The 11,083-nt window shown below is 44.5% G+C and overlaps 1 protein-coding gene across 2 annotated transcripts in view; it reads left to right on the forward strand.

The window, feature by feature from the left end:
• The window catches only part of LDB2 (LIM domain binding 2), a 625,377-nt gene that overhangs the window by 236,381 nt on the left and 377,913 nt on the right, over positions 1–11,083 (forward strand). For both annotated transcript variants that reach the window (XM_006884517.1, XM_006884518.1), the window contains exon 2: positions 8,351–8,453. In XM_006884517.1, coding sequence (XP_006884579.1) covers positions 8,351–8,453 — 103 coding nt within the window. The remainder of the gene's footprint in view (positions 1–8,350; positions 8,454–11,083) is intronic.

An 11,083-nucleotide genomic window follows, 5' to 3' on the forward strand; every position in this document is an offset into this window, starting at 1 on the left:
GGCAATAAATGTTAACGTTCTGATTTTTCCAGCATAAGTTTACTTCTCTGAAACTTAGAACCTCTATTTATATATACCAGAAGGGTCTAATGAGATAATGAATAATAATAGCTGTTTTACATCAAGGATGTAATGGCAGTAACGATGCACTCAAACATTAACAGCTTTAAAGATGACAGAGAACAGAGCAGTGTTTTTTGTATACATATAGGGTTGCTGTGAGTTGGCCCTGACTTGGTGGCACTTGCCAACATCACTGAGTAGGAGACCCTGAGTGGAACAAAGAGTTAAAGTTCTTGGCAGCAAACAGAAAGGCTGAGCATTGATGTCTACCTAGAGGCACACAGAAAAAAGGCCTGGCTATCACTGACACAAAGATCACAGCCATGAAACTTTATGGAGCACAGTTCTGCTCTGATGCACATAGGGACTAGGCTCCGTCTGACATACTTTGGAAGTTGCAGGAAGGACCAGTCCTTGGAAAGAGACATCATGCTTGGGAGGGTGGAGGGACAGCGCAGGAGAGGAAGACCCTTGATGAGATGGATTGATTCGGTGACTGGGATAATAGGGTAGGTGTGTGAAAGACAGTAAACTTGGTACAGGATAGAGCAGGTTTCAGGGCTATTGTACCCAGGGCCTCTGTAAGATGCAAGTGACTCGACGGCACATAACAACACCACCAGTAGGGGCTGGGCATCTTATCACTGTAGTCTACTGAGACTACAGTTTCTAATCTAGGAAGTAAAGATTGGTTCAAAGGAGTTAGGCAATCTCCCTGAGGGCAGCCAGCCATGTAATAAGAGGCAGTTTGTATTTTTATATCAGTCTAATGGGAGAAGTGTTAGACTTCAGCCTCAAGGTGACTGTGAGTTAACTCTGACTTGGTGACATCTGACAACATTATGCATTGAGCAGGAGACTGACACAGTGACTGTAGCAATAGGATCGAGTGTTCAGAGATTGTGAGGACGGCACCGGATCCGACAAGTTTCAGATCTGTTGTCTGTAGGGTTCCTTTGAGTCGTACTTGACTCGATGACACTGAACAACAACAAAGAATTTAAGGATCTATCATCTCTGGGTTCAAAATTTCGTTCTGCCCCTTAATCCTGTTGAGGACGGTTTGAGTAAGGATGGTTCAAAGCAAGTCAAGAACTTTAAGAACGGCTGATTTTATCTGGGTCTCATGATGAATCCAGGGGTTTGCCACTATGCCAACATCTCTTTATTCCATTTCACTCCAGCAACTTTGCTTACCCACTGTCCTTCACTGGAAACAGTGGTCAGTTAGGAATCTTACCATGTTTATCACTTCCTTTATTCTGTTCCATACAGAAACCATTTTCCCCCCTCACAACTAAGAAGCTTCCTGTACATGCATGAGGTGGGAAGTTTAGTGACAATTTAGATAGATAGGTAGATAGGTAGATAGATAGATAGATAGATAGATAGATAGATAGATAGATAGAGATAAAAGGTACAGAGAGAATACATAAATACATACACACATATATGGACAGACAGCCATCTGTCATACATAGGGACAGAGACTGAGAGAGAAGATAGATAAATACAGAGAGAGGGAGAAAGAGATATATATGATGGTAAAACAATATGGGACGAGGGTCTCAGCAACAAAAATGTCTTAAACACTCTTCAGAGTGCCTTTCCTAAGTTGGTTTGTGACTGTAAAAAACAGAGTTCCACTCATTCAGTCACCACTCAGCGAAACACATCTTCCTTTGGTTTTTTATAAAATTTTTATTTTATACTGGTTCGTATACATCGTTTTCTACTCTGGATCTTTCCCCTTTCTCTTACCTACCCCTCCCTCAACCCATCCAATTGTGTCATTCTATGATTAAGCACCCCTGTTCCCCATCCGTCCTCATCCCTCTGCTTCGCCCTCCCCACCTCTGAGTCTCATACTCATTCTACAATAATGGTCTTATACAGTATTTGTCCTTATGGGACTGAGTTAATTCACTTAGCATAATGCTCTCCAGTCCCTCTTAAGTTAGGTAGTAATTTGCAAAATCATATTCTTTTAAGTCTACTTTGTATGTGGCATTGAGAACTTCTATATTACTTTTTAGGAGGGAATGTTTTTCCAAGAGTTGTGGACAAAAATAACTGATTCTTGTGTGTAGTCACCTGCTGGTGGTCTCTTGTCTGAGTAAACTTGTCCTGAGACGTTTGCTCAGCACATGCTCTTTGCCTGTGGGTTTGCATGAAATGACGTTTGAGCTGAATTTGCATGAAATGACATGTCACCTTTTTGGATCATTACGTCCTTTTCACCATCTTCTGCAGCTTCCTCCTGTAGGCACTGTGGAATCCATGACATTGTTTCTAGAAAGTTCTCACACTTGACTGTGGCCTGAATCCATCTTTTCTCTCAGCATCCTCAGACAAGCCTGCGTTCTCACGTGGCTTTTGGTTGTAATTGGGTTATTGCTTAGATTCAAGGTTAGATCACAGGGAGAGAGAGATGGAGTGTCTAACCCAGGCAAGGAGCTCCTGAGTGATTAAGAACAAGGGAGAGCTATGAAATTTCCCTTAAGATTTTTAATGATGTTAGAGACAGCTGCTATTACCAGGTGATTGTGCTGTAAACACTTGAAGTGATTGATAGTAAAGCTCTTGATTTATAAACAAAATTTGGTTTTTTGATAGATTTTTGGAGCATGGGATGTTTTATTATCTAGAAATTATATGACACCATGGGTAACTATTCAACTGCAATGCACAAAGTTGGCAGTTCGAATCCACCCATAGCTCTGTGGGAGAAAGATGTGTCATTCTGTTTTTGTAAAGTTTTACAGGCCTCGAAACCTTATGGGGCAGTTCTGCTCTATCCTGTGGGACCACAGTGAGCTGAAATCCACTTGATGCCAGGGTGGAGAGTTTGGTGTGTTGTTGGTTTTTTTGTTGTTGTTGAGAAAGAAAGTGGGAATTTTATGGTCTTCGCAATCACTTGTTACGCATCAGAGTTGGACAATGACCAAGGAGGATAGAAGGAGAATTGATGCCTTTGAGCTGTGGTTCTGGAGAAGAGTATTGAGAATACCATGGACTGCTAGGAAAACAAACAGATTCGTCCTAGAAAGGGTTAAACCGTGTGGCTCCTTGGAGGCAAGGATTCTAAGGCTCCGTCTAACATACTTTGGACATGTTGTGAGGAGAGACCGGTCCTTGGAGAAGGACATCATGCTTGAGAGGAAGAGGCGCAGGAGAGGAAGGCCCTCTATGAGGTGGATTGATTCAGTGACTGGGATAATCGGGACGGAAGTGTCAGAGACAGTGCGATTGGCACAGGACAGAGCAGAGTTTAGGGCTGTTGTACATAGGGTCGCTATGAGTCGCAAGCGACTCGACGGCACATAACAACAAACAACATATTGCATTCTTGGAACTTTGAATTTACCAGTTTATTTGAACCAATTATGATTAATAATTACTTAAAGGAGCAACGATATCACTTTGAAGACTAAGGTGCATCTGATAAAATCTGTGATCAGTTGCATGTGGAAGTTGTACAGTGAATAAAGAAGACCAAGGGGGAGGAAATACTCCTCGGCATTATAATGTGGTTGAAGAACATTAAATATGCAGCAAACTGTCAAAAATAATAAGGAAATCTGTTGTAGAGGGAGTGTAATCAGGGTGCCCCTTTCAGACAAGGATGGTAGGACTTTGTCTCACACATTTTGGACATTTTAAGAGGCAACATTCCTTGGAAAATGGCATCGTATGGGGGAAAGTGGAGGGTCATAGAAAGAGAAGACCCTCAGGGAAACAGATTGGCAGAGTGACTGCAGTTGTGGGTTTGTGCCCAGGTTTGGGCCAGTGAGCATGGCCCAGGATGCAGCAAGGTTTAGTTCTCTTGTCCATAGGGTTCCTTTGACTCTTTGTAAGCTTGGCACCAAACAGCTAATTTCACGCTCATATCTATACTAGAAGGCAGTAGGGGTGTGTGTGTGTGTGTGTGTGTGTGTGTGTATGTGTTGTTTGTTTGGGTTTTTTTTTAAGGTAGTACTTTTTGATGGTACATTATCACGCCACTGTTATTATTAAAATCATGAACCCCCAATTCCAGGTAAGGAAATGGCACCAAGGAGTTACATTCATTGCCCCGTTTAACCCAGCGGGACTGTGAGCTGATGCGAGGATGGCTCTCCTCTTACGTGGTCCCCACTGCTGAGAGCTGGGTGTTCTCTGCCTGTAGCCCCTGTGACATGATGCTCATGGCTGCGTGGCCATCTTCCTGGGTTGGACAGTCAAGCTCAGAGAATAAAATGCTTTTCTTTGTAAGCCACGCCAAGTGATTACCTCCCAATCTTCCCACCTCTCTTCCTGCATCCTAACCCCCTCCTCCTGAAGCATAGAGAAAGTCATAAGTATTATACAGAGCAGAGTTTGGGGATGGGTCTCCTGTGTTGTGTTATCCGCGTTGAGAGACCAGCTGTCTCATTTACTGGTGGGGTGTTACTGGCCACGTGAGACTTGAGTTACCTTGGGCATGTCGTCAGAGAAGACCAATTTCTGCTTGGTGATGCAGAGGGTCAGTGAAAGGTAACAGACACAGTAACAACAGAGACAGATACATGAGTCAGTGGTCAGAAAGATGGTGCAAGGCCAAATTCTCCTTTGTCCTGTTAATGACTGAGAGCTGCTTTGACAGCAATTAACAACACCTCCAGAAACCACTTGGAGAATTACCACCTAAGCTTTGGGTTGTGTAGCTGTAAAATGATGATAAGCACACGAACTGCTGCATTTCATTTACTAAATGGCACATACTGAATCCTGCCTTAGGTTAGACATTTTTCTCATAGTTGGAGCCATCACACCTTGGTGGTTCAGCTGTATAATTCTCTCCTCCTCCACTGGAGAGCTGGGTTCGGTTTCATGTAAGGAGCTCTGAGGAGTCCATAGCATGTTGTGCTGTGAGCCCAAAGCAGCATAGCTCTGTTGTTTGACTCCACCAGCCACTGCAAAGGAGAAAGATGGGCGCTCTCCTCCTGTTAATGTTGCTGCTGTTGGCATGTGCCGCCAAGTTGATGACAATTCGTAGTGACCCTATGAAGAATGACCTTGAACTCTGCGCTATCCTAAGCCAACCTCACTTCTATGGCACAGCTGACTCCATTGTCATAATCTCTGTGTCAGTTCATCTCATTAGGGGTTTTCCTTTACTGTGATCTCTCTCCACCCTTCCAAGTATGAAGTCCTTCTACAGAGACTGGTCCTTCATGAATATATGCCCAAAATATGTCAGATGGAGCTTTAAAATCCTTACCTCCAAGAAGAAACTTGGTTTCACCCTCTCTAGGCTGGACCTGTTTGTTCTCTTGGCAATCCATGGTATATGTTCAATATTCTTCTCCAGCACCACAACTCAAATGCACCGATTCTTCTTCTGTCTTCTTATTCATTGCCCAGCTCTGAAATACATAGAAAGGAATTGAGAAGACCATGACCTGGATCAGGTGCACCTTAGTCCCTAGACTAACATCAGTGCTCTTTATCACTCTGGAGGGACGAGTATGTCACTTGCAACCACCACTCATCTGTCAGTGGATGTTCGTATGTTATGACGCTGAGCAGGTTTCAGTGGGGCTTCCAGATTTAGAGACACGAGGAATAAGTGCCTGGAGATATGAAAGTCAAGCAATGGAAAGACTTGTTTGTTCTGCAGCAAACCCAGAGGCTGGTCGAGGGCAGTTTGTTCCATCTTCTATAGCATCACTGTGATTCGGTGGCAACTATCCGTGTGCTGTTGTTTCACGTGGACTCCTGGATTGCCCCTGGGTGGTTTGTGTTCCATGTGTCTTCATGTAAAACGTGGTAGCCTTTTATATGCAGATTTAGAGGAGGCCAAGCAAAGAACCACCTACATCAGACAAGGAAAGAGTAACATTTATCTGAGCTGCTTCTTTCCGGAAGCAGAGGACAGCATCAATCTTCACTGGCTCCTGAGTTATCATCGCTGGGAGGCAGGCTCATTCAGGAGGCCTGCCAGTGACAACAACTTAATGTTGTCATAAGCCAGAGGACTTCATCTGAGGGAGAGAGGTCTCTGAAGTCCCCGCCAGAGCCCAAGCCCCTGAAGGCTATTCACATGGAAAGCAGAAAGGTTGCTTTTCTGTTCCCTCTCAGCGGAGCAGCTGGGAAGCATCCTGTCCCAGAGTCTGGCATGGGCCCACAGCCTTCCAGGAAAAGCTTGTGCCTAAGAATTTGGGGGCAGAGCAGGCCCTGGACCGAGCAGGATGGCCTGGTAGGATTCCCACTTTGATTGTGACAACTGCAAAATCTCACTGATTCTGTGTCGTAGGAGGCCCTCCCTTCCTGAGGAGATTAGCAGTGATTCTAACTGCCTTGAACTGGATCAGGTCCAGCATGTTTGCTGAATGAGCACAAGGAGTGCTTCACCCAAGGCTAACAGACTCCATGTGGAAAGCCCGCTTTCCGCAGAATTGCTCGGTTTCTGATAACTTTTCTTGACGAGCCAGTGGGTAGCTCCGAGCTCGCATTCCTATACACAGTTTAGATGTGACAGGAGTGTGTGAGGACTACATCTCTGTGTATAAATCCGTGTCTGTACATTCATACAGGAGAGGGGCCCTAGAGCACAATAGTTAAAGCACTGTGCTGCTAAACAAAAGATTGATGGTTCAAATCCATCCATCAACTCTATGGGAGGAAAGATCTAGAAATCTGTTTCTGTAAAGATTATCCATTGTTATAAGAAAGTTTTCCTTTGTGGCAAAACTGGTGGATTAGATTTGCAATTGATTGTTTAAGCACCACACCGTCAGGGACCTTCCTATTACAAGCTACACAATTGTTCATGTCTGTATATATCCATATCTATGACCTATATTTATATCTATGTATGTGGGTAGCTAATATTATTGTTGTTATTATGTTAGTTTGTACCATATAGTGTTTGAACTGAATCATAGCTGATCTTCAAGTGGGTTTTCAGAGGTGGTATATCGCACAGGAGGAGTTTACTCATTTTTCTCCCTGAGTGAAACTAGTGTAGTCCAAACAGTCATGTCGATATAGACATGATGTAGAGATATATAAGTGTCCTGGAGAGAGTGGGACCGTGCTTCTCCTTGAAGGCAAGGGTTTTGAAACTTCATCTGACATACTTTGGGCATGTTGCCAAGAGGGACCAGTCCTTGGAGAAGGACATCATGCTTGGAAGGGTAGAGGAACAGCACAGGAGTGGAAGACCCTGGATGAGATGGACCAACACAGTAACTGAGATAATGGCTTTGTGTGTGTTAGAGGCAATGATACTATCTCAGACTAGGGCAGGATTCTGAGGATTGTGCATAGGGTTGCTATTAGTTGCAGGCAACTTGATGGTACATAACAACAACCAAAACAACAACAACAACATAGATTTAAAACGTCTTACGAGAAGGAGCCGTGGGACCATAGTGGTTAAGGTATGTCATATCAGGTCGGCCTGAGTAAGAGTCAGAATTGACCAAACAGTGCCTAATAGCAACTGCATATATTGTTGTGGGTGTGTACTGTCGAGCTGTAACCAACCAATACCTGATCTTCTGGTGAGTTCTAAGAGGCAGTAAGTAACACGGGAGGAGATTGACTGTTTTTCTCCGTGTAGCAGCTGGTGGATTCGAACCATATTCCTTTGGGTTTGGAATTGCGGCTCCTTCCCACCAGGCCATCAGAGCTCCCCACAACTGCACATATGTGTACATACACACTCTCTCTCGCTTCTTTAGATCACCTCGTTTTGTTGACTTTACACTTTATTAAAGATGATCTCCTGTTCTAAGAATTGATCTTCTATCGTGATGTATCCAAAGTAAACAAAGGATATTCATTCACATTGACCTACCACGCACACAAATCTCTTTCCAAACAAATTCTTTAAATATTCCTGTCCTTAACCTGTTGCAAGAATGTGGTTTTCTATTCTTAAAGATGGTTTCTTAAAGGAGCAAAGGCAGGGAAAGAGGGAAGCAGAGACAGAATGAGAGAGGGGCACAGAGAGAGAAGTCTTTTATATGAAATGCAAATTCCTTTTGTAAGAAGCTTCATGTTGCGTTCTATGGGAAGTTTATTAAAGCCCCTCAAATATGTCCTAGAGAATTAATTTTCACTGGGTTCGCACTAACTGGCTGTTGCATTGGCACATGGTCCCCATTTGAGGCAATTCATTTGAAGGGTGGCCACGTCACAGCCCTCCTCTCCAGCACACCACCCACTCAAGGAGGATGTGCTGGGCTTCTGCCTTCTCCCTGTTGCCTCTGAGCTCTTCAGCACTTGCCGCTTACACAATTACTCTGTTTCTTTGCAGGACAGTGACAACCTCTGGTGGGATGCGTTTGCCACTGAGTTTTTTGAGGACGACGCCACATTAACCCTTTCGTTTTGTTTGGAAGATGGACCAAAGCGATACAGTAAGAGAGAAGTTTATTTTGCTCGTATTCTCTTTGCTGCGCCAGATACAGAATCGCCATGTTCTTAGACAGACTTTCTTGGTGCTGACTGACCCGACAGGGCCACCTTCACTTATGACAGTGCTCTTGTGTACCATTAAGGCAGTGACACTGCGTGGCAGCTGCAGTGAGCTCGGGGAGTTTGCCTTTGAGACGGACTGGACGGAAACTTGTCTGTTAATGGAGAGAGGTTCAGAATTGTGAAGCCTTGTCATCCACCCCTTCTCATGACTTCCCTTTATCCTCGATGGTGCATAGTTCACACCCATAATCTGCAGCTGAAAGCACCTCTCTCAATCCCTGTATCAGTCACATCCTTCTAATTAGTTCAGGTATTTCTTTGGCAAGTGTTGTCTTAATGTGAAGTAGGGGAGTGGCATCTCCAGTTCCATTGGTTGTGGAGTTTTAGATTTGCGTTGACAGAATTCTAGTTTCTTGTCTCTCAAGAGAATGACATAACTCTGTCCACATCCTCAAATTACAGCCCGTGGCACCTGGGCTAACAGCTGACGTGTCCTGATCAGGCTCGGCCTCGTGGTCTGAGATCAGGCTTGCCAGTTGTGCTATCAGTTCACGAGGCAGCGATACATCATCACAAAAGCAATTAATGTCTCCTTGGATCAGAGAGAGATGTGCTTTCAGAAAGCAGCATTGTGCGTGTGAAGGACACTGTGAGAGAGGGCACCACCCTCAATGACAGTCACATACTCAAATGTGCGGACAGATGAATAGATCTCAATACTGTGGAAGAAGACAAGCTGGTCTGAGGATGCTGGGAGAAAAGGTGGATTCAGGCCACAGTTAAGAATGAGAACTTTCTAGAAACAATGTCATGGGTTCTGATAAATGAGCGTTAGTAGATCATGAAAGGATCACAATGATCCAAGAAGACAAAATGTCATTTCATGCAAACTCAAGACCAAAGAGTTTGTGCTGAGGAAACATCTCAGGACAAGTTTGCTAGGACAAGGTACCAGCAGGGAACTACGGATGAACGAGTTAGGCAGGACACTTAGAAAATGATAGGAGAACTCTCGATTAACACCAGCCATAGGAGTTGGTTGTGGCCATTTGGCTGCAAGTGGGTGCTCTGGTTTGTTTGTGTGTTTCTTTTAATTTAGGGAGCTCCGGGTGGAGGAGGGATCACCTTTACAGAGTTGTGTTGCTAACCCCCGAGACAGTAGTATCTCTTCGGTGGTTCTAATCCACTCTGGAAGAAAGATGGATTATTTCCTCCTGTGTGATTTAGCCTCAGCAAGCCAATGGAGGGTTTTGCTGTGAATTGGTCGTGGTGTGCCAACCACCATCATGGCTACCCATCGTGGGCAGTGTTTGGTGGAGCTCCCAGGTCGATTACAGTTTGGAAGCAGGAGAGGCATCTACTTTCTAAACCACATGCCTCTGGAAACTCTATGGACTTGGAGAAATGACAATAGTTATAGAAAGGCTTCAGGTCTTTTGTTCATAAGGTCAAGATGAGTCATGCTCGACTCGACAACAATCAACAACAATTGTAAGGAGTCTGAGCTTTTGATTTGAGAAAACGTAGGACACTCTTTGGATCTGTTGTATCATTCTAATAAATTGCTTCCATGTACCTGTGATGATATTACGATAGTGACAAGTTGAGATGAGAACATTCTGGATTTGTTCTCCAGGTGAAATTCCTTGCCAGCAACATCTCTTTAGAGATTTCTCCACCACAGTCTTGTGATGGCCTCGGGACATTTTCTAGGTCTCTGGATGTTGCAAAGTATTTGCATTCCACTGCTAGCCTAGAGGTTGGGGGCTCAGGTCTGCCCAAGAGCGCTGCTGAGGAAAGTCCTGGCACTCTACGTTAGTGAAGCCTTCAGCCAAGACAAACCCAATGGGGCATTTGTACTCATAGGTTCATTCTGAGTGGGGAAACCCACTGGACAGCTGTGGGTTTGATGTAATCCTTTGGGGAACATTTTCAATAAACATTTTGGGTGTGAGTAACTGGGGCATAGTGAGTGGTGTATCAGTGTCTCGGGCTGCTAATTTCAGCTAGTCAGTGGTTCAAATCCCCAGCAATTCCCTAAGAGAAAGATGGACAGTAGCCTCTTGGAAAGGCTGTAAGCCCAGTGGAAGCTTGTGATGAGTCATAGTCGAATTGAGACCACAGAGGGGCTTTGGTGGTACAGCATTTAAACAAAAGACTAGTGGTTCAAACCCACCGGAAGCTCCAAGGCAGACAGATGCACAAGCCCGCACCTATAAAATTAACCAAAAATGAGCTTATGAACATACAAAATCTACCCCTGTCCTGCTGATGACAGCTCACAGCAGCCCTGCCAGGCACAGTGGAACTGTCCATACAGAGCTCCCAAGGCTGCGAGTCTTTCCTGAAGCAGATCGCCTCATCTCTCTGCCAAGAAGCAGCTGGGAGATTTGAATCACCAATCTTGTGGTACATCCTAGTAAAAGGCATATTGTCATGGGAAAGTCTGCTGTTAGGGACCTCTCCAAGTCCTGAAGAGCAATGGTATCTCTCTGGATACTAAGGTACATCTGATACAGGCCATGGTCTTTGCAATCACTTGTTATGCATCAGAGAGTTGGACAATGAC

The sequence above is a fragment of the Elephantulus edwardii genome, unplaced genomic scaffold (assembly GCF_000299155.1).
Source record: "Elephantulus edwardii isolate Elephantulus edwardi_28Jun2011 unplaced genomic scaffold, EleEdw1.0 scaffold00035, whole genome shotgun sequence".
NCBI lineage: Eukaryota > Metazoa > Chordata > Mammalia > Macroscelidea > Macroscelididae > Elephantulus > Elephantulus edwardii.